A 25,074-nucleotide genomic window follows, 5' to 3' on the forward strand; every position below is an offset into this window, starting at 1 on the left:
AGCCACTGCCCTAAATAGCAAAAATACCTTCCCATTTTAAAAGGAAGAAAAAACACATGATGGATTTTTAAAGTATTTTTTTCTCTTGCTATGTAACACATAATTTAAACCAGCGGTCTTGGGTTGTAAAATATGTGTGTATTCTATTTGCCATCTGTTAGAGGTGGGGAAGTTATCTTCTGTTAATTGGGCAGTTTTCTTTATCTCTTTCAGAAACCAATCCTCCCTCCAAGGGATATCTTCTGTTAATGAGCCATTGAGTCTCACTGCATGACTGATAAAATTACATCATCCCATTGTGAGATGCTCCGCCCAGGGGGAGTAGCCAAGCATTCCTACCTGGATATAATCTGACATTGGAGCATGACAGGAGCCTTTTTCCCACTGGATTCCAAGAGGAAGAGGTTTCTTCTCCACTGGATTCCCAGAGGAAGACCAGAGCCATCTACACCACCACAGGACCTTCAGAGGAAAACTCCACCCTTGTCCAGGATCCCTGCTCCAACAGAACCACCCCTGTCACTGCAGAAGGACTGCAGCCACCATCTAATGGGACTGCTGCCACCACCCTGACCAACTGGGTGTCAGGTTGTATTCTGACTCTGTCAGTGGGGTTTTTTTTTTTGTTGTTTGTACTATTGCATTTGTATTTTATTTTTCCTAGTAAAGAACTGTTATTCCTATTCCTGTACCTTTGCCTGAGAGCCCCTTAATTTCAAAATTACAATAATTCCAAAGGGACAGGGTTTACATTTTCGATTTCAAGAGAGGCTCCTGCCTTCCTTAGCAGACACCTGTCTTTTCAAACCAAGACACCAGACCATTATTTGAAGCCCACAGAGAGAATTCACTGAAGTCAATGAGTTTTAGGGGATGTTTAAAAGCTGGGTACCTGTCGATGGATGAAGACCACAGACCCGAGGAGTCTCCAGGTGCCTCCCTGGCGGTCAACGTGGAGCATCCGAAGGATCTGGAGAAAGCGAATCCCTCTGTAAGGGAAGTGAAGCTTAAAAATAAATGCAATAAGCACATAAAAATGCTTGAGGACAATACTGCCTTATCCACCCACAACTGATCATGTCCACTCACCCACTGCTGTGTTCAAGAACTGTGATAGCATTGTCCCTGCCTGGGGTGGCATTGCAGGCTTGAGGCACCTCTGTGTTTAGATCACATTTAATTACAGTCAATTTATTCAGAAATATTGACTATGAAAACAATTATTTAATGGGAAAACAAACCAAATCAGGGGAAACCTGTATAATTTCTATTATTCGAAATTTTAAATGCCTCTTTTCCAAGGGAAACTTCAAGTTTTCCTAACACAAATGTGAGCAACCCTTTTTCTCTATTTGCCAAAAGCAGAATATGAATCGAACGTGGCACTACTGAAATCCTTGTTGTGTGAGTTACTGAAATATATCTGATATCACTGGAAATAGATAGAGTCCTATGTGTTTTAGGAGAATAACTAAATCAATCATAAGCTCGAAATATTTTCAACTAAATAAAAGTAATTATCAATATGGTTCTTCAGCATAGTTTTATTCCATGGAAATATTTCATTTAGTTACTCTTTTGACAATGAATTTTGTTTGCCTACAGTCATCTTACTGTCTTCTCCCTGAAACAAACCAGTGAAAAACAGGAAAGGATGAACACTAATTAATCTACCTGAAAAATTTTCACTAGAAGTATTTTTGGCACTTTTTAGCAATCTTCAAGAAGATTTTTTTGTGGAGATAGGCTTTGATTTTTAATTCAGACTTGCCTGACCCTGCTGGCTTTTCTGTGGAGCAATGAGAACACTGCAGGGATGTGGGTTAGTATTCGGAGAGCATTCTGAGGTGTAGGACAGTGACTCTGGACTCAGCACCGGGGAAAGGCTTCACTGAGCCCAAAACCCACTGGGCTCCCATATAAACACACAGGGCCTTTGCACTGAACTCTTTCCTATGCTTTGAGTTGAATTAACAAACCCCAACCCTTGGAATTTCCACATGCACCTTCCTCTTTTCCTATAGAAGCTGATATTCCTGCTGCCTGAGTGGAGTCTTTACCATCAGATAAGGATGAATGTTCTACAGTGAGAATTACCTTAAAAATACTCTGTACATGTAGTTCTCCCCGGTGTTTGCCTACACAGCTGGACAGTTTAGACACTACTGGACATTCCCACTTCCCAGTGGTTCCACTGCACTGGGAAGCAGAGGCATGTGACAAAACATGCAGCTCATCTTAGAAGTTAGGTTAGGAGTAGGAAATGCACCTTACTGCTTATCATTCTTCTGTTTACTCACTTCATTCACCTCCCAAAACAAGCCTGCAGTACTTGGATGCAAGCTGAACAAACACTGTGTGCATCAGATGTTTCTGCTTCGTGTACAGTGTGAGTTACTCGTGCCAAACAAATCCACCAAAGCATAATTACTCTTTAAACAAAGTAATTACTCATACTCAAAAAGCACCGAGTTAAGCACTGTCTGGATTACTTCTTAAATAAACCCATGCTCTGTAATTCTCCCTTGTCTCAGAGAGACAGTTGTTTGATGTTTTAAATAGGACACAATGTTTCATTTTTTCCACTTGGCTTCAGCATTCCCACCATTTTTCATTTGCCTTGTTCCTGCACTGATTTCCCAACCAGTCACCAAGCACAACTTGTCCCCCAGTGCTTCAATGGAGTAACTTTCCCTGTGTTAGGAATATCAGACATGCAGTTAAATTGGGAATTAGGCCATCAGATACACAGTTAAACTGGGAATTAGTCAATCAGATACACACCTGTGTGGTAGGGAAGAGCTGCAGTGACAGCAGAACCTACCTTATTGCAGAGGTGGCAAACACCTGCCCATTAGATCCTATGCTCAGAACAATAATTGAGGCTACTACCACAATCAGATCTGTTAAAAAACAAACAAACAAATAAACAAAAGAAGAAAGAATGCATTAATTTGGGTTTTTTGGGGTTTTTTTTTGGGGGGGGGGTTCTGTTTTTTTTTTGTTTTGTTTTGTTTTTGTTTTTTATCTCAGTACTGAAAAAACACAACAAATACAGACAAAGGAAAGCACCTCAAAAAAGAAATGGTTAGCTGAAATTTGGTGGGCATGTTAAGTCTGTGTAATAGTTTCACATCAAAACCCCCGTGGCTACAGTTTATTCCAGGATTAATTCAGTAACAGACCTTTCAAAGAACCTGATGGATTAGGCTGCTTGCCTCAAAAAATGCAAAGGCATTTGTGCACCCTAGAAATGGACCCATATTTTGGCTCAAGGCTTCTGATCCAAGAGGAAATGCAAGGGTTTTCACCACACAATAATGAAATCCATGAAGTATTATGCATACATATACACTTAGTTTGAAAGCTGTATCAAAGCTGTGAAGCCAAGCTTTCTAACCTAATGGAACTGTCAGAAGAAAGGCTGGCTAAAACAAATCAGAATTGTTAGTTTACTTTGTGATACTGTCTTTATTTGTATGAAAAAATAATTGTTTCCAGAGTTCTTTTTTTGTTTTGTTTTGTTTCCACAACTTCGCAGTTTACACTTTATACAATGCAAATGATAGATTGAGTTTACAATTGAGACGACATCCCTTATTTTTCCTCATCCCAGTTCAGTGAGCATGTCCATTTCTTTTAATTATTGAACCTTGCTGTAACATTATTCTGAGAAGATTTTTTTTTTAAATTTCCTTACAGGCATTTCTGTGGTGAACCTCCTTAGAGCACCTAAATGCTTCCCTTTTAATTTCTAACTAAAAACTAAAGAATATTATTATAAATGGGTAGCAAATGGAGGCAGAATGAGGGAAAACATTGGTAAACTTTACTTTGCCAGTTTGAAACAGGCAGCATTTTATTCTTCAGAGCACTTAACATCATACAGCACTTCAAAACTCCAGCCCTGCTGACTTCACTTGCAGCTGTGAGGGCTCAGAATCTCTGCAACCCAAATTCAAAGTCTGCCTTTGGACATCCAGAAAATGAAGCCCACTTGTGAAAACTGATTTTAACCAACTTTCCATGGGATGGCTGGGCAAGAGGCAGGATGGGATCCAACCTGAGCAGCAACAACAGTTTCCTACAGCAAGGTTAACTTGTTTTTCCCTCTCCTTTTAAACATTCTCCTGCCTCATTTACAGCCATGTCGTTGCTGCAACAAGTACGGCAGAAGTTCTATAACCAGCAGCATCCTTCACTCTTTGAGTTGAATTAATTTCCAGTGCCAGTCTGATTTTTGCTGTGAAACCTGGATTCCTCTTCAAGGGAAAGCACACAGTCAGTTTAAATACTGTACTACACTAATTGTGCACGAATGAAAGTAAAAATGAAAATGAAAATTAATAAAGGGAGGGATGAGGCTACAGAAGGAGCTTTCATTTGGGATTTTAGCTTTTGAATGCCTGACTGCAAATTCTTTTATGCTGTTCCTTTATCGTGTATGTGTGTGAATGTATATTTGTGAACACTGGAATTTAGGGTGGGTTTTCTTCCCATCACATCATAACACAGATCTTTGCCCTTTAGCAAATGATGCATCATGTCTTTACTAAATTGTCAGACATAGACATCTCCATCTGAAGACAGGCACTAAAGGTGGAAAAGACTGATGCTCAGAAAATGAGTTCAACCACATATTGAGAGTGAAAGAGATTTTTTCATTTGCACTTTCTTCTTTTCTGAAAGTGTTCTTTGTGGTATAGATATTCCTTTCTTTCTTTTTCTCCAAACCTCTTCTTCTAGTTCTGCTTCTCCTCTGTTCCTAGTTTTCATCCCGGTTTCCAGTGCTTAGATTTCCCTTATTAATCCAGATTTACTGGTCCAAACAGCCTTATTTTACAGCCTAGATCCTCAGCATATCTTGCCCTTTCTCTGACACCTCTCAATACCACATATTTCCAGCCCTTGCTGATTTCCCTTCAAGCTCCTGGTTGCTTGTCAGTCTCTTTAAATGTTCCTCTCCCAGACCTTTGCATCAGAATCCACCTCCCATCTTTTTACTGAGTCTGTGTGTCCCAGAACATTCCCTCAGCCTCAGATTGGGATTTTCCATGTTGAACTTGCTAAGAACTAACCCAAATTTTAGAGGGAACAAAATCCCATAGAAGAAATCTCCCTGCTGCCAAAGAAATTTTAGTGGATTTTTTTTTCCTAAATTTAAAATAAAGACTTTCATATTAATGAAGAAATAAAATTAATTCATTATGCTTTACTTTCTGTTCTAATCCTTTCATTTCTTTTTCCAGTGTTTGTATTTTATTCATGTTGATTTGAAAACAATAGGATGAGTCAGTAGGATTCAATCATTCCCAGCAAAGGTATTTCCCAAGTTTACCTTGTTCTGTCAGTGCAGACATTGTTCCATTTGCATTTGATGTGGAAAAGCAAATCTTGATTTCCAATGTATTATATCCTTAGGGGAATTTCAAAGGTTAAATGAGGTAGTGACACTTTGAGTGCACAACCAGCTATAGCCATTCTTAGCTTTTATTAACAAAACCCATGGTGTCTTCCCCAGGGGCTCCAATAAAACATGAATATTTGCTGTGGTAGCATCAAAATACCAGCAGAGAGAACCCTTTGAAATCACAGTTCAGTGAGACTATCACTTTCTCTAATATACAAACCTAAGAAGCACTTATTAATTGAGAGGGAAATCAAGAACACAATGAGGAATAGAAATGATTCCTTATGGGCCTCATGGTTACATCACAAAAAAGAAGATGAAGAATTTGTTTGTACCCAAGGAAGGATTTTGTGTTCAAAATCTTGTCAATTTCCTGCAATTACCCAAGTTTTAGTCATTTCTTCACTTTACAGTCCTGCATTTCTAAGGTTGATGTCTGCCTTAAACATATTTTAACAAAAGAAGAGAAATCGCAAAGCAGATAAATGTTTGAGGGGTAGGCATAGCTCAGAACTGCAACAAGACCCGTGCAGAAGTGGCCATTTTCATTTACAACACTGCAAAAGAGTTCAAAACTTACCAATGATGGATATTGGCTTCCTGGCAAACCGGATCCTCCCCTGGAAGCCAACATATTTACTCCTGCAGCCTGCAGACCACAGCCGGACCAGGTACTCAGCACCAAAAAACACCACCAGAACTATCTCCTAACAGAGTGAAAGAGGGAAGAGATCAGAGTTGGGTTTTTCATTATCAATACAGTTTGCACATCTAATTTATTCATAGAACTAATACAAATGAGCTTGTTGAGATAGATAATGCAATAAAAACGATTTAGCCTAATCCATTGACTTTTTGTATGCATATGCCAGGCAGTAAATAAAAGGGAGAGATAATCAGTTCCTGAATGTGATTTGCACGAATAAACAGATGGTTTAAGCTCCATTCCATCGGTATATCATAAGGAAAACCACAACATTATTCTTATTTTGTTTTGACACCTCCTTGCCCTCCAAGCCTTTCGCCACCTGGGCTGCCCTCCTCTGGATGCGCTCTCATGTTCTGATGTCCTTCTTCTACTGAGACACCAAAACTGCCCCCAGGACTCCAGGTGGGGCTGCACCAGTGCAGAGCAGGCTGGGGCAATGCCCTCCCTTCATCCCTTTGTGCCCCAGGACACAGGGCACCCCTCTGGCTGCCAGGGCACCCTGGTGACAGGCATTGAACTTGCAGGGCTGCTCTCCAGCCTCTTGTCCCACAGCTTGTGTGTATAACCAGGACAGGCTCATCTCAGTGAGAGGGTAAAGCTCTTGCTTTTGTGCATTTCCATACAGTTGGTGATTGCCCAGCTCTCTGGTCTATCCAGATCTCTCTGTGAGGCCTGGGGGAGTTCACAGCTCTCCCCAGTCCAGTACAGCTCTCAAACTAACTTATAATGTGCATTGATTTATAAGTCTTGATCACTTAAAAACATACTGGAGTGTGATGGGGTTCACAGGGGTCCCAGGATGAGGGAAGAGATGAGGATCTGACTCCATGTTTCAGAAGGCTTGATTTATTATTTTATTATATATATTATATTAAAACTATACTAAAAGAATAGAAGAAAGGATTTAATGAGAAGGCTAGCTAAGAATAGAACAGGAAAGAATGATAATGAAGGCTTGTGTCTCGGGCTCTCTGTCTGAGCCAGCTGGACTGTGATTGGCCATTAATTAGAAACACCAACATGGACCAATCACAGATCCACCTGTTGCATTCCACAGCAGCAGATAACCATTGTTTACTTTTTGTTCCTGAGGCCTCTCAGCTTCTCAGGAGGAAAAATCCTGAGGAAAGGATTTTTCATAAAAGATGTCTGCGACACTACTGTGAAGTTGAGCCCTGGGGTCCTCCCCAGTGACTGAGGGTCAGGCTGGTGTGACCCTGCTTACTGCAACTCTGAGCCAACTGCTCATCCAGTGTTCCATGGGCTTGTTGAGCTCTGTGCTGGAGCATTTATCCAGAAGGATTCAGTGACAGACAGGATCAAAAGTTTTGCTGAAATCCAAAAAACCCCACATTTTCTGACTTTCCTTAGTCAACTATGGATAAATTTGAGTTGTTTAAGCAGAACTTTCCCTCATGAACTTGTGCTGGCTGTAACCAATGATTGTGTTGTCTCTTGAGTGTTTTTCAGTAACTCCCAAAATAACTTTTTCCATAATTTACCAGGCACTGCAATGAGACTGACAGGCCTGAAATCACAAGAAGGAAGTGATTTCTTCATGTCCTTGAAAACCGAGACAATATTTGCCAGCTTTCAGTTCAGTGGGACCTCTCCAGACCCTCAAAACCACTGAAAAATAAATGGAGTGAGGTCCCTCAATGACATCTACCAGGTCTTTCAGTATCCTGGGATGGATCCCACCAAGCCCCTGATTTATGCACATCCAGCTGTAGCAGCAAGCCTCAAACAAACTCAGGGTGGACTGAGATTTTATCATCCCCCCAACAGTCATGGTTTTCCGACAGAACTCTGGACTTCCCAGGGCCCATCGTTGTTGAAGGCAGAAGTGAAGAGTACATTAAATGTCTGCTTTGTCTAGGTGGTGACCTAGACCAATTTTGGGGTGACCAATCTCCTGAAGCCATGGCCTAATGCTATTTCTGATTCCCCTTTTGCTATGAACATATTTGTAAAAGTCTCTTTTATTGTCCTTCCCAGTGCTGGCCTGCTTGGACTCCAATTGAATTTTGGCTGCACTAATTTTCTCCCTACCTTGTGGACAGAATCTCCTCCCATGTCACCTGCCAACCCCCTTTATCCCTAAGTTCTAGAAGATCCCTGCTCAGCCAAGATGGTCTTCTGGCCAGCTTTGCTTGGCTTCCAACCCTTTGGAATTGCCTGTTCCTGTGCCCTTGGGAGATGGCCTAGAGAAGGCGACCAGCATTCAGAATCCCCAATACCTCCAAGAGCAGATTCCCAAGAGACTTTACTAACCAGCCTCTACTGCTCCCCACACATCCAGGATCCAAATTTTGCTGGCAGCTTCTCTTCTATCACCAGCTTTTGAAACTTGGCTCCTTCAAGGTCACCAAGACAAAACCATCATCCATCACTTTGCCCACAAGTCCCTCATAAATAACAAATCTAGGAGGACACCTTTCCCAGTTGACCACCTGTGCCAGGAAGTTCTCTTCAACGTGCTCAGAAATCCCCTGGACCTGTTTGAGTCCTCTGTATGATATTCCCAGCTGATATCTGGGAAGATAAAATCACCCATAAGGATTGGTGACGGAGGTGAGCTGTATATCCAACATGTAAACAAATGAATTATCAATATTTTAATATTGCTCCCCTCTTCAGCACTGCATTGTGAAGCACTAGTGCATGACCAAGGATGGGTGTACTTTGAAATACTTCTAAAGAAAGCAGATTAGTGAAGATCAAAACGTGGGCAGATTCACTGAGATCTTTGTTCCCCCCTTCCTTGTTTTCCTCTCTGTTGCAGTGTGGTAGCACAACCCAAGCACAGCCTCTAGGCTTTGTTCCAACCCAAACTGTACCCAGTAATTCAGAGTCACCAAACACCTACTGCACGAGCTACAGCTTTGGAAAATGTTTGCATTTTAACTTGAACGTGCTCTCAACCTGCACCTCGGGGATTCTAAAGCACCCAAAAAGCAAAACACACTTAAATCACAATTTTCACTGAATGACAATACCAACTTGATTTTAAAACTGACATTCTGGATGGCTCAAGAGAATACAAAATACTTCAAAGCTGAAAAAAAAAAAATAGAAAAATCTCTACACTAACACGCAAAAATTCATGTTAATTTTGATTTTTAACAAAGTTAGGTTAACATTGCTGTGTTCACTTCTGCCTCCTTGTTTTGCCTGGAATGAGAACTAAGAAAATATGCACAGTCTTCCTCTTTTTTGCATGGCACTTTCAGCCTGAATAAACCAAGGGTTAGTACAAAACTAAGAAAGCTTACAGCGATTTTCAAGGCAGAAGCACAAGAAAATAAACAGCAAATTAATTCTCCAAGTTTAATTTTTTAGTATATGTATTATCAAGAGCATCTACAAGTAATTCTAGGTTTGCATTCTGTCTACAGTCTAAATAGAAATATTTATTCAAGTATAATAGTCAAATCAAATCATAAGAACAATCTAAAAAGGAAAAGAGGAAAAGAATTATTGCATTTCTGGAATTTTGCAAGATACTCTCTCACTTATTAAATTGTCTATCTTTTAAGAAGGTTCCTGTATTGTCACTCTAGCATTTTGTTTTTCTTCTTAGGAATCTCTAAGTTCCACTAAAGGAAGCAGAGCACTCTTTATGGCAGTGGAAGAATAATTTTCATGGACCTCCATGTTACAATTGCTTTTGGTAAAAAGCTGCGTAGAAAGGAGACAATCAGAAAAGTGCCAAGGAAGAAAAAACTTCTTCGATTTTCCTTGATTATCCTCTGCGGGCACTTTTAAAAGCTAAATTAAAACTGCATCTGGCCTGAGGGTATTTTATGATCAGAACCCATATTGGTTATGTCCAGAAAACCCTGATGAAGTCAACAAGGTTGCACAGTCCATGGAAAGGAAAAATAAATTGTTGACAGGAAGGAGGGAAAGGAGGAACTTACATCTTCAACAAATTTGACATTAATTACTGATCACAGTTCATTTTGTCCTGGACAGGTGTCCACATTACCAAAACCACAGCCATTAACACATTTGTTGGCAGCCTCAGACAGGCCAAAGACCAAAAAAGCATGGAAACTGAACAAACATCACAGGTCTGCAGGTGGTCCTTCAAAAAACAAGGAATATTGTGACATTTACACTCTTGTTGTGTATACTCCTAATGCAAGATAGGAGACATCCATTTCCAGAGCTGCCACGGCTGATCAATCTTCACCTCACTAAATTCACCTTCCAAAAAACCCCCAAACCTCCCTCCTTTTCCTCTTCTACACATAAACACTTTTCAGAGCCTTAAATTTATTGCCTCACATTTACCTTCTGGTAAAAGGAAAAAAAAAACAACCCAGCAATTTTCTGTAAAGTCAGAAAAAGTATTAATTCTCACTATAATGGTAACAAATAATGGTGAGAACTTGTGTACAAAATATGAACCAGAAGAAAATCAGCAGAAACAATCTGCAAATGAAATTTACGTCCATCTGTGTGTCAGTTTGAGATCATTCTCCAGCCTTCTGCAATTTTCCAGAACCCTTGTTTTCAAAATGGAACTACACTCACAAGTAACCCACAAACCCTTTTGATTTTGGCTCCCAGCAGTATTTTTCCCCTTCTCCTGGAAGTGGTCGAGGAAGAAATGCATGATGAAGGATTTTGAGCAGATTTAATAGGCCTGGAAAGCAGCTTGGCATCAACAGAAAGCCAGGGATGAACTCTAATGAAACTGAAACCAAAATTAGTGAGTGGGAGAAAACCATTATTCATAAAAATGAGATCCATATCCATGGATATGGATTCTTCACACATGTCACACTCTCTTCCTGTTTTGATCGTAGCAACTCAAATTGCCACAGGAATACCAACAAATTAATTTAATTACAGATTTTAAACTGGGTCTGTGCCATCCAATGCCTCTGCTAAAGTCAGTAGCAGCATTCCATTGCTGTGTTTCTCCCTCTATTTCTGGGGAAAAGACTTAAGACACATAAGGACTATAATAGTCCTTGCTCTTAAATTAGTTTCATCTTTGAAATATTTTTTTACTTTTCTGAAGTCTATCCACTGCATAAATCTTCCCTCCCTCCACCAAATTGATAATAAAATAATATATAGTCATGTTTATGCTATTTCTAGTATAATTTCATTTTATTAATTTAATTAAAATTTTGCAAAAATAAGCTTAAAGGGAAATATGTATACAAATAACTTCCCCTATATATAATTCAATCAATCAAATAAAAAACCCTTGTGGAAAAGCCATCAACTTTTTATCCAAAAATGTCATTGATGACCAAATTAAAAAATGCCTGCATTAACACAGAAACCCAACACTTTTACACAGGCATGTGTGTGTGTGTGTGTAAATTAAATATATAGCCTGGAATTTATAATTTATCCCAGTTTGGTTATGGATAACTGCACTGGGGAAGCAGGAGAGGGAAGTTCGCCGGAGTGATTAAAGGGCACACATGAAAAAGAAGGGTATTTTCTCAGCTGCAGCTGTGTTTTAGGTGGAGAGCACACACAAGGCTCTCTTCACTTTTTTATTGGAATATTTAGGTGCTGGGGTAAAAGGAGGAAGTGGGATGGCTAAATGAATAGTGTGTTCTCACGGAGATTCAATCAAGGAATGGCAGCTCCAGACAATGAAGCCTCAGAAAGAGGCATAAAGGTTTAATAGTCCAAATGTTTGCACACGTGTACTTATGTCCCAAATTTAATCTGATAACCTGTCCTCAAGGTTTTCCAGTCCTTACAGTTGAAAATGTCCATTTAGTGACCTGTTCAGTTTAATAGCTACTCAAATGCCATGAAAACCTACTGATACTGAGAATGTCTCTTTTCTACCATCATGCTGGCTCTTGCAAAGATGAGAGATGTCCAGTGTGAAAATAGAATACCCAAAATACAGAACAAAAAATGCCAAATGTTGCTAAGTGTCCTATAGTACCGTTAACTTACACTTCCAAATTTTAGGTGAAACCAATCCACTCAAAGGCTGTTGTTTGGATACAAGTGGATTTAACATTTCATAAAAAATCAACTTCCATGCACAACTGACAAATATGTTGAATTTTCTGACTTCCTACCAGGAATATGCTTGTCTTTCATTTGTTTACTGTTTCCTGCATGGAATGAAGCTGTACACTCCTGAGGGAAGCACAGGGTGCTCCCCCTGTAACAGCCACATTCAAGTGAGCTGGACGAATCACAGAGGAAGAGTTATTTTTTAATTCTATTTAAGCAGGTAACAATTTTTCTCCAAAGAAAATCAGCTATTTTTGACAAGGACTCTTTTCTCAATTGCTTCATTCTGAAAGATGCCATTAAGGTAAATATAATCAAATAGATAATGATTAAGATTCAGTAAGTTAGTGGCTGAAATTCTAATTTCTCTATAGATCCACAGAAGCCTTCCAACTCCCCCCAGCACATCCCTGAAGGGACCATCTCTGGTATTTGGTGAAGGGTTTAGCTTTGCTCCTGGAGTGGAATTAATCCAATGTGAATATGCATTTCAGAATTTTAAATAATTACTTCCATTTTTTTAACCTTTTGATTTGGGAGGGTGTCAATATTTTGAGGAGAGGAACTGAAAAAATCCTGCATGTGTCTCTCCACCTTCCCCTCACTCCCAAGAAATGTTTCTCAAGTCTCCTGGCCATATTCTAAAACCCCTTTGCACAGAGAACTCCACCGAGCCCCAGTGAGTCAAACTTCACTAAGGGAATTACGAGCTGGCTCTTTGTTAATTAGCTTTGTTAATCAGCCTTACCTACTGCAGAAGGATTTCTATTTCAGACATTTGAAAAGCACACAGCAATCACTGAGTGTGTTCTGTGGTGCATTAGGCACAAGGCAATATAACCCACAGGAATAACTGAGTTATAATTCACACTGAGAAGCTTGAGAGTTGCATTTGATTCCAGAAAAACAATGGCAACTCGGCAAGATCACTCAGCAGACAACTTGACTTATACAATGTGTTGAAAGACTTGTCGACTCAGTTTTTTTTCCTAGTATGTTTTATGTATGAAACAATATTCCATCTCTATTATTTGTATTGTTATAATATAATATTCCCAATCTATTTTTTCATCTTCCCACAGACCAACAAGGAGCTCAGAAAGAAACAGGGATTCTCCTCCCTGCTTTCTCTCTCAGAAGTTCACAGGATTAAAAGAATACAGCAAATGCTTATGAGCCATAATTTTCTTTATATTCACGTGTGTCCTGCACTCACAGGGTCTGGCTCTCCCACAGTACACAGGAATTAATGTATTTTCCACCAAGGCAGTTTGGCTGTCAGTGCCTTTATGGGACTGGACACCTCATGAACACCTGCTGTCACCAGGCAATATACACTGCACAAGTATCACAAAATGCCATGAATTATTATGGGATACCCTGTAAGAAGTCCATTATCATCTGTCAGAAACAGTGTGGTGAGGCCAGCAGGAAGAGCACCTGTGAACTCCATGTATTGCTCTGTCCAATGATCACTTTATCAAACAGACCTGGGGAAGGCCCTAAGTGTTCAAGCAATATGACAGCGACCAGATTTAGAATTATAAACCAGCACAGAGGCAAGAAATAGATAAAAATTCTGCCTTTTTTACTTCCTAATCCTGACTGCTTTGATGGCATGGAGAAAAAACCTCAGACCTATTAGAATGCATTCACCATAAATCACAGAGACTACTCAATTAAGTTTTTGCAGGCTTGTTTCTCCTCTGCTACAGGTTGGAGCTGAACCAACAGCTACACAGCATAGATGGGAGATGGGGCAAAACCAGAGACAGACAAAAATCAACAGGAGAGCTCCTCCACTGCAGACAGGAAGTCCTCAGTGGAGGAAGAGAAAGAGAAAAGAGAAAAAGCCACCCTGATGTCCAGTTCAGAACCAGAGCAGTTAAACAGTGACACGCCTTAGGTGGGTTAAGTCAGCCAATTATCATTTGGCACTCTGAAGTTTAAGTACTTTGGGCAGCCTTGCCTACGTTTACAGCAGGAGGATGTGTGTGTCCATGAAAAGAGAGTCTCTGAGGCAATTGTGTACCCTCTGGTGCAGTGAACTACAGCTGTTCATGTGTTTGGGAGAGATGCCAGTGCTTTTTCCACCAAAGAAAGTAAATTCTTCTGTATATTGGGTCTTCTATTTTCCTTTTCCAGAGGAAAGTAGATGCATAAAGTCTGTCTCCAAAAGGGAGGTACCACAGGGCCTGAACTCACCAGTTGAATCAATATGATTTATAGCAAAACCAGTCTATTTTCTTCAAGTTCAGAATACACTCAGTATTTTTAAATTTAAAAAGTTATTAACATCAAAATACTAAATCAGGCAAAACTTTTCCCTTATTTCTGTAACACTATCATTATACAAATTGTATGTTTATTGTGCTGTTACAGTGTGTAAAAACATCATGTGTATGGTGAAAATAATACTATGTTGTTGTTTTTAGACTGGCACAGTTAGTGCAAGTTGTCCCACAAAGTAAGAAGCTCTCTTTTACAAGGTCTTTTGCAATTAAATAAAAATAAAAATCGGCCTTTTAGAAACTACCATGGTGACCTCTCCTGGTAGAAAAATATATGACCTCTAACCATGAAAACAGATTAATCCTCAAAGGAGGTACACCTGGCCCATTTTATAGCTTATTTTTTCATTCCATATCCTGAAAGATCTAGATGCTATTTACAAATCAAAATTGACACACAAACTACTAGATCATCAAGGAAACGTTACAGCCTCTTGCTGGAGAGGCAAAAGCCTAATCAAGAGGCTTGGCAGTTTTTAGAAACATTTTTTCAACAGAATAATCATAGAATCAGATAAAATATTAACTTCATTATTAGAGAATTAGAACTGGAGACAAAATGGGAGGATAAAATGTTACCTAAACCTGAGGCAACTGGGAAGGAAATTCAGCTGTAACTCAGAATCCTCTTGAGTGTTGCAAATACTTTATTCACAACTCTGCCTTGTTCCACTGCACTTGTATTCCCACACACTGCACAAGAACTTTTTAAAGCATCACATCCTAAATACTGCTGGATAAGCCAGTGAGAAATCTTCCTCTGGTACAGATACAGGACCAAGCAAGGCTGGGGGAGCTGCAGATTAATTTTCATACCACACTATAGGCAAAATCTGAACAAAAACCAATGCTGCATGCATTTAAGCTTTGTACATTGTTAAATAACATGCACACTGTCATTGTGATCCATTTCTAACAGTATTGGAAACTCCAACCTTCTCTCTGCAAGTATAAAAGATTCAGAAAGAGCTGTGTTCTTCATTACCCATTCTGTTGGTGTTTACCAATACAAATCCTTGTGCCAATGTCACTGTCACTCCCCTCAAATGCTGGCTACTAAATACTCAGCAGATGGAAAGAAACCCAGTCAGGAATTTATAAACCTCATACAATGTATATATATGAAAAAATGAAATTGGAGTGTGTCAGAAAAAGCTGGGAAGAACTCTCCCAAGAGTGACAGGGAACACATAAAATATTTGGTAGCATGAGAACAAAAACGTATCCTTCAAACAACAACATTTCAAGTTCAAAACAAGCAATTTCACCAATCCTGCTATCATGGAAGTAAACTGATTTTACCACAGTGAGGATCAGATGGAGATTTGTCTTCTGTTTGTAAGTACAAAGAACAGACATTTCCTTTGAGCCCAAGCAAGAGCATCAAATAAAACAACCATGGCAGTGGGGATCAGCATCAGCCTGTACCTGAATCTGTGTCTAGGCAATGTCTTCAGTCATCTCCAAGACAAGAGATTTGCCTTCACACTGAAACACAGGGCTAAAAGTCACATTCCTTTCCTCCAGAATTCACTTGAATTGTCAGAGACTTGAGAACATATGCTTAGGAAATGGGAGGAGAGTAAATATTGGGGGATTTTTTTACTCTTAGTTCCAGCAACTGCTTCTTCAGTTCCCTTTCAGCTACAAACACTCTGGTATTCCCTCCTTGGTATATTCATAGAGCTTGTCTGAATTGGTTTCACACATGACAAGAAATTCTCTTACTCAGCATTTCACATCCCAAATTTGCTTTGTTTCCCCTTCAACTGGATCCCTGAATGGTGTTTATTCAGGCAATTATTTACAATTCTAACACAGCTTTCCTGGACAGGAGCATTGCCCTCATCCCTCTCTGGCTGTGGCTGCAGAGGGATCCTGGAGCTCTCACTGCCTCCCTTGGCCTTTTTGTACTTACAGACAGAAGACAACATGCAAATCTCCATCACTGTGGTAAAAAATACCAATTTCTTAAGACATCCAGATGTCTTAAGAACATTACCATAATGACATCTTTGAAACACCAGGCTCTGGTGTCTTAGGACACATCTAGTGCTACATCTGTCAGCAATGTCTCATCTCTGCTCCAGTGACTCATATTATCCAAAGTTGTACTTGGCACACCATCTCCCCCTCCCATGAAAATACAAAACATTTCCATGTCTTCAAGTACTATCCCTCTTGTCAGGCCTTAGCAACAGGACACTTTTGACATTGATGCTTCCCGATTGTTAATCTACCTGAATATAATGAAAAGTAGTTTTCTCACAAGTGAGGAAATACTACAAGCATCACATGCTAGTATTTATCTGCTGCTGAGAGATATACAAAGAATTACAGGATCCTTCACTCAGGAGAGAAACAAGCCAATTTCACTTTGAACTTGATCCACTAGATGCTTTGGCCCAGTTTTGATTCTCATCGCATTGGCAGTGTCCTCTGTCCCCAGTTTCAAGAGAGCTGGCAGAAGGCACTTGAGGAGATAAAACTCTAGTTTTATGAACAGTCAGCTGTGGTATGAATTAGATCAGAGTAAAGAAGTAAAGAGAACAGCAATCTCCACACTTCTGTGGGGTGAACACTTTCCTGGCCCAAATGGGAGAGACAGCTGGAAATTCCTTCAGGTAAAGATGGGAAGATGTGCTCCAAGCAGGAGTTCAACCATTTAACTCCTGGCAGCAAGAAGTCTCCCAACTCTATGAAAAAAACTGATTTCATTAGCTCTAAAAACAATCTTCTCTTACTGAAGTGAATATTTTTCAGACCAAACCAAGTTTTAAGATAATTTTGTTCTAGGCAAGTGACTCTACAGTAGCCAGCAGAACAGCTACCATGTGTACTGGCCATTTCTAGGAAGGAAACTAAGGAAACAGCAGGAGGAAAAACTCCAGAGAGGCACACAAAAACTGTACATGCTATGCCTAAGCCATAGGAAAACAAAGAAGTAACTGATTTTTATTTTCAAAAACAGATGGAAAACCAAATTCTATCACATTAAAATTCACCATTTGGCAAAATGAAACTAGAATAAGAATACTGAGATCATCACACACTGAGATCAGAGGATTTGGGTGGCTAAAATACAGATATTGCAAGAAACCGTTCTAAAGTTATTTACTCCATTTTTATCAAGGATGTTTAATCTCCATTTTTTCACTCCCTAAAGGTGAATAGAGGCGGGGGGAACAGAGGAGGGACATTGTCTAGTGTCTTCATGCAAGTTAATTGCACTTCTGATTCCCACCAAGCAAGCACCAAGTTCAAATCCAAATCCCTGGTGACAGCAGCGTGATAGGAGCTCTTCCTTTCTGTTCTGTAGAGCAGCAAACCAGGCTGCAGAAATCACCTGCCTATGAAAAGCCATGATCTTGGCCAAATTTTTACCATAAGACTTAGAAAACACACACTTTAAAAATTCATTCCTATAAAATATCTTGTTCCATGCTGCCCAAGACTGATGAACACCAGTTGTCCCCTATAAGAGATATACGTTGGGAAAAGCAAGTTCATTAAAACTGGTAATCTAACAAGCATCCTCATAGTTCATGGATCTAGAAAATAATCCTCCCAATTAAACTGTCACCTTTCTTTAATGAAAGCAGGCACTCTTTTAAATGTCCTGCTAGCATGCTCTGCATGAGGATTTTTAACAGTTATCTCTCTTGCTCACAGAAAGCAATTCAGGTTTAGTCAAACTGATCAGCCCTTCCACAAAAACATTCACTTACCATCCAGAAAAGGGTTCCAATGGCAAACTCTGAATAGTGCTCTATAGTAGACAGTACACTGAATATTAAACAGATCAGCACCAGGAGAAATCTGTAAAAAGAAAACAGTTTTTAGTGACTTGTCAAGTTGAACTGTAAATCTAGATATGGGTTTTTTTCTCTCTCTCATTCACATAACTTTTTAATCACAAATATTTTATGTTTAATCAGTCAATTCTTCCTACTCAAATGATTATCATCATTTTGCATTCATTCAGTTTCAGAAACATGGAATAAAAATGGCAGGAAGGCTGAACACAGTAAATCAATAGGTAAAGCTCACATTATCAAGTATATTTCTCAGGGAAGGTTGTCAGAGGGAATGTTTCATGTTTCACTGATTGCTGTACAACTTAACAGAGACACAAATTACACTCAGTGGGTTTTGGTAGCTTTCACATGAAAATTACAGGTGGAAAGCTTATCAAGAAGGGGAAAAAACTCTTGTACAACATAGAGATGAGTGACAAGATGAATTCCTTTGGAGTTTATCCATGGTCTTGCCCCAGTGGACACTTTGATCAGTGTTGCAGAAGAAGAGATTAAATGCACCTCAAGCCCACAGCTGACACAAGCCCAGGAGTTTGGTGATTAAGCTTGAGGGCAGAGCCCCTGGTTAGTGGTGCCTGCACAGGATACAGGAATCTCCCAAAACTTGACAGGAACAAATCTTTTTCTGTTTTTAGAGTGCCTCAGAGTTTTAGACTGCCTTAGGAACCCCAGGAACACTGAACACTGGAAACAATTCTTTGGTATGTTTGGCCTGATCATTCACACACTGCAAGGAAATTGCATGTGCTAACACAGGCAAGGAGAGACAGTTGTTTCTCAGCTGCCACTTAGACAACAGCTGACCTCTTCAAGCCTAAAACTGGATTTGAAGTTATGAAAACAAAAGGTCCTGCTTCCTTTCATCAGGCTCTGGAAGGACTCTGACACTACTTAAGCACAAGTGGAGATTTGAGAAGATTAGGGCCACTATTAATAAACAGATTTCCTAATAGAGCTGTACATGTACAATTGTCTCTGAATCAAGTTTGCATTTCTTCAATATTTACCTGTCCTGATCCACAATATAAGAGAAAAGGGATCCAGATAATACATGTTATTATCATACAATGGTAACAGCACCTTTAGCTCAGGACAGATCTCAGCCACACTCCCATGGTTTACGAGTTCCACAACCTTCTCTCCTGGTTTTATGTATTGAGATTCTCTCTTTTCTTATTTTTTTTCCCCATTTCCAAATCACACACTAAAACCATTCAAAGAACCCTTTGAATTCACTTAACTTATGGCACTATATCCTCTGGCCAGTGAGTGTCACTCCTTCCCAATGAATAGCAAGGGCAGCTCACAGGAGCTGAGTACAAATTCAGTTGCAGTGGGGACAAAGTCAAAGACAAGCACAGATTAATGATTTAGTGAGGGCATCAAAAACAGGAACAACCCTAAAAGAATAAAAAAAAATGAACCACACAAAACCTCAAATCAACTAACCAATTAAAAGGACATTAAAAGAACACACCAAAACAAAAAGAAAACCCTGCTGTCAGCAGGCTGTCATCTCCATGGGGACACAGCAACCTGCTGAAGTGAGAGGGAATGGAAGAACATAATTCCTACTCTGGAACAAACATGGAAGTAAATCTGCCTGTCCTTTACTGGAATTGCTGAGAAATTGCATTTGAGACAGTTTCTGGTATTCTCAGCCGGAGTTAGATGGACTTAAGAAGGTAAAAATAACAGGAGTGTTTCAAGGTAGACACAGAACCAAATACAAAGCCATTATGGTTGTCATCCAGGCAGCGATCTCACAGTATATGAAATCTCTTGGTGGACTGCTCCTAATGGAATGCTAAACAATTCCAACCAATCCAAACACACTGGAGGGAAAAAGCTTGGGTGAGTGCCAAATTCCCTGCAAAGAGCTGGATGCATGGTCCACAGGCAAACCCCCAGCAAGGCTCCTCCCTGGATATCTCTCTGTTTGTCTCAAGGTCTCACTGCAGGTGTTGGTTAGAGGGAGAGCTGTCCCTCAAAGGCAATGCCAAAGTCCACCAGTGTTAACTTGTCAGCAAGTGCCAAACAGATCCTGGGTCTCCCTGAATATTTCTGATTGGATTTCTGGGATACCTATAGGTAAGGCAAGTGGATGAATGTGTGTTTCATATTGCTGGCTTGGGGTAAAGCTATTTAAAGCTTGTGATATGGAATTTCCCTTTCCCCACCACCTCCAGCCTGGCTTCCTCATGTTGCCCCTGCTATCCATATTCTCTCCTGCAAAGGACGATTCTCTGTGCTCTGAGGGTGAGAAAACAGGGTGTGATTGTTTACTTGCTTGCAGGGAGTTATTGCATCCACAGAGAACAGTTTCACCCACTGGCAGCTGTTCAGCTCCTAAAGGCAGGAAGTTAATAAGGCAGAGATATAAATAATTACCAACTAGTAGAGCTGGTCTACTCTTTCCTATCCCAAAGGAACTGAGGTTCTCCTTTCTAGTACTTTGTTTTCTTTCATTCTGTGATTCTTGAGGATGCTGAGCCACAACCTGAGCTGTTACTTCCGCAAATACTTTTTTTCCCTTTTCTGCCACAGAGCTAGTAAAAATAGTGAAGTACTTCTTCTCAAAACTTCTTCTTGGCTTTCTTTTCCAACTTTTTTTTCTGAAGATGGAAATTTATTCCTAATAACCTATTTGCAGACTCTTCCTCATTCTCTCTCTGAGCAGAAAAAAAATAATTTTACATATCAGAGGAAAGAGGAGCATTTGAGAACTTCCCCTTTGGTTTCAGATTCTCACATAACACCTTTCACGCTTACAGAAGATGAAGTGTCATGCTTTCCCAAGAGACATCTTGTTAATGTAAATGAAATTTTAGTATTTCTTGACTTCTGGTCTGTTCCTTAAGCCTCAGGTATACACAGAAGTACAACTGCTTTCTCATCAATGCTTTTAGACCATGACCCTTAAATCTGTCCCATGTGGAAACCAGATTAAAGACGCAATCCTGTTAAAGGCTGCAAATTAGTGCTTCTTTATGTCCTGGTCCTCCTAAACATTGCTTCTTTTTGTAGAGTAGCTGGTGTAACTGGAAACATGTTTCTGTTGCTGTTATAGGGAAAAATTCTATTTAATAGATTTATTGACCATGAGCACACTTCACTGAAGCCTGCAAACACGGGGAACTAGGAGGTTAACTTTACACTGAGAGCAAAATGATGTCAAGCACTTTCTCCAGGGTGAACCTTCCAAAGGTCATGCTGTAACAAACTTATTTTCCATGGAAGACAAGCCTAATGGAAGTTCTTAAAGGAGGAACAGTCATAATTCCTCCTTTTTAAGTTTTGCGGCAAATAATTCCATTTCTAGCAAAAACTGTGCACGTGGGGCTTTATGTTTATCTCCTGCAGATAAGTGCACTTGAAGTGCTGATATACCAGATGCTTGTGGGAATGTTATCTCTTGGACAATAAAAAAGGGATGGGTGGGGAGGGGACAAACTTGTAAATTCACAGACAGAGATATGCTCCTTGGCAACCAAGCACAAAACAGTAGCTTTGGGGCCTTCTGGGCTTTACCCAACTTTGTTGGCTCTGCAAAGTCTTGTTTGGAGAAAAAAACACTTTTATAAAAATATGAGCTCTATAATGAAAGCAAATCAAGAAAAATTGTTATGGAAAAGCTATTGAAACCCATGCTCTACAGAATTGAGTGTCCTGGACCGTGGGCTGATGATGATTTTAACACAAGCAGATGTGTCCTGTTCCTTCCTCAAAACTGAGCTACTGTGCTTCTCTTCACTCTGGGAAAGCCCTCCACACAGGTAACTACAAATGGCTTCTACAAGTTCCAGCTGAAAGTACATGGAAACCCTGCCTTTTAGATTCCTTAGATAGTCCTTTATTCTATCTGCTATTTTCTCAAGAAGCTTTGAGCAGCTGCTTTAGTGGAAGATGTCCCTGCCCATGGCAGGGGGTGGAATTCAATGATCTGTAAAGGTCCCTTCCAACCCAAACTGTCCCATAAGTCTAAGAAACTAAGCCAAAATGTTCCAGCCTACTATCACAGTAGGGGAGAAGAAATGCAGTTGCTTCAGCTGGACTTAAATTAAAAGAGAAATGGACTGAATTTAGGCTAATATGTCCAAGTAAATCTATGTGCAACTACACCAATTGGAGTTTCAGCTTTTTTCTGGATAGACTACAGGGCTGTCTAAAGGAGACCAAAAGCTCTAAGTCAGCCTGTTGTTAGGGACAATAAATGAGTTTAGCAAACAGAAAGTTCTTTGAGGGGCTCCAGCAGCATGGACTGCTTTCTATTTTAACTGGTCATTTTGTGGCAGGAAAACTAAGGAGAGCATTTTTTTTCTTTTTTTCATACTCTAAAAGTGCATGTTCTCATTCCTGAGTGAATGAAACACTTTCTTCTAAATGGGACTCCACTGTCTCATGTTGAACAGCCATGTGCTTCTGAAAAACATTCCTGCTGCTCTGAATGAAACCTCACTCCTGGTCCTTACATATTTTTATTATCCAAAAGAGTTTCTAGGTCATGAAGGGAAGGTTGTCCCTGTGCCTCTGTGGGTAAGTTTTGATGTCCCTCAGTTCTCTCATAAATCTGTTTCCAGGCTCCTGAGGTTTGATGTGTCTTTGAAAGGTCCTGTGCTTATCCATATGTGATCATACACAAATTAGAGTTGGTTGGAAAGCTTGGTAAAGGGACTATTTTTCTGCTGAAAATACCAATCTGTTAAAATTAGAAATAGTCTGGGAATGTGTTGGTTTCAGCAGAAGTGGAGAAGGAGACCAGACATGTTTTAATGGAAACCTGCCTAGCTTTGGACTTCACTAACAGGGAGCTTGCCTAGAAGAGAATTAGGCCATATCTGATTTTCTTTTTCCTACCCCAGAATAAAATATTTTCAGAGCTTTGAAGCCCTCAGCAAAGGAAAATCCCACCTATTGCATGGATATACTGAGGATATCTGTTTTCAGCTGTCTCTTCTGAATTGCACCCAGAAATGCCCAATAGCCCCATTGCACATAACATGAAGTTACCCTCCTGGTTCCTATCAGAAATAATAAGTCAATATTTCTACAACACCAAGGGAATTTAAAATTTCACTCACAAATAGTGAAATTACCTGCATATACAGAATTCATCACAAACAGGGCTGGATCAACAGCTAAAACCAATGTTGTTCAAACCACAGCATGAGCCACACATCCTACAAGAAGTCTCCCACATGAAACCAGCTTTCTGGATCAACTGACCCAAGCTGTTGGATGTTATTTATAAAACATCCACAGCTCCATTAGTAACGAGCACTTCACATTTCCAAACATGTAACAGCCTAACTTAATTGCTGTTCTTTGAAGAGCACTAGGATTTGGATTTTGCTTTTTGTACGAGTTTATCTGGCAGTACTTCAAAACTGACAAATTGCATTCATGCATCCCTTACAACCACCAGGAGTACTGGTCTTACTGAAACCTTTTATTTAATGTCCTGCCTTTCCTGGGATTTAAGCTCCTTGATTCCACTGAGTGCCCATATATTCCACTGACGTCTGTGCTGCTGTGTTTCTCTTGCTTTTTTCTTTGCATGTCTTGCAATCTTCCATTCTGATTCTACAGCTAAGACTTTCTAGAAGTGACATAATCAGTTCTTTAAACAGTGACAAAACCAGTCCATCATCATGACTTCAGTGTTGATGATTCTAATACTTTTATCACCAACCTTGACTGTAACACAAAAGTCAGTAGGTTTTGGCATGTGATTTAGGACAGGAAATTCCAACCACCATTCAAAATGCAACACCAGCTTCCTCATAGTACTCACATTAAATAATGTCTCTTGAGTTAGAAGAAGAAAAGGGAAAGAACAAATGTATACGATGATGCTGTGAAAATACATCTGCTGAGTCAATGTCAGCTTGACCATCACTTTTCTTCTTGAATTTGGTACTATGTACAGTCCTCGAGTTCATGAGCAATTATAACATTAATACCAAGGAATATCTTTTTATTTTGCTGGATTCTGTAAGAACAGAGGGGAGTTTTTCCACAAAAGCATAACCAAATTCCATCAACAGCAGCGTAGCAATGTCAGGCTACAGTATTTGTTTTCACTACAGAAACAACATTAGCCTGTGGGGGCAGATGTTAATGTATATTAATTGCTCAGATTATTACGAAATTGAGCTTCTGGAATAAGATGGATTGAATTTCTTACAGAAATGATGGAAAAAGTAATCAATAATTCAAAAAATGAAAATAGAACTTACTCATGCTGTGGCTTTGTGCCCTGTGGTTAGATGATGGTGCCTAACATGAAATACTCCCAGATCCAAGCTCTTCCTTAAGAGCTCTCCTAACATCTCTCTACTGAAAAGACTCCTTGGTGCCAAACAATCTAAAGGACCTTAAAGTGAAGTGTTCTCATCTTGGGGATATTAATTTCTCTCTCCTCTAGACAAATGTCTGTTTTAAGCAAATGAGAAGGAGCACAGTATCTCTGACATTTCTCATCCCCTGTCCATGTTAGCTGGAACTCGCCAGCTGGCTCACAGGTTTTTGGTAAGGACCTTTCAGACAGAACATGCTCAGACAGTGTGGTTGCAGAAACTCCATTTCCTTAGGAAGAGAGGTTAAAAATTAATAACTAACCCCATGTATTTTTAGAACAACCAAACCCTGGAACTTTACAGAACCCTAACGACAATTTTCTTTCATATCAGTGTCCCTTCATTAGCAATTTCAGCCATTCCACCATCTCATCCATGCAACTGTAAGCAGCAAGAGGAACACCCCACTTTAATGAATAAGGAATTTTTGAGTTTCTTCTCTTCAATACTGCTCCTCTTTTGGTACCTGAAGCTTGTC

At 39.8% G+C, this 25,074-nt stretch overlaps 1 protein-coding gene across 1 annotated transcript in view; it reads right to left on the bottom strand.

Moving 5' to 3' along the window:
• Positions 1-25,074, bottom strand: part of LOC134417921 (potassium voltage-gated channel subfamily KQT member 1-like) — a 68,698-nt gene that overhangs the window by 35,687 nt on the left and 7,937 nt on the right. Inside the window, exons 3-6 of the mRNA XM_063155791.1 lie at positions 18,148-18,238; positions 5,991-6,117; positions 2,825-2,903; positions 893-989 (exon numbers count right to left, since the gene is read on the bottom strand). Of these exons, the coding sequence (XP_063011861.1) occupies positions 893-989; positions 2,825-2,903; positions 5,991-6,117; positions 18,148-18,238 (394 nt within the window). The remainder of the gene's footprint in view (positions 1-892; positions 990-2,824; positions 2,904-5,990; positions 6,118-18,147; positions 18,239-25,074) is intronic.

The sequence above is a fragment of the Melospiza melodia genome, chromosome 4 (assembly GCF_035770615.1).
Source record: "Melospiza melodia melodia isolate bMelMel2 chromosome 4, bMelMel2.pri, whole genome shotgun sequence".
In the NCBI taxonomy this organism is placed as follows: Eukaryota; Metazoa; Chordata; class Aves; order Passeriformes; family Passerellidae; genus Melospiza; species Melospiza melodia.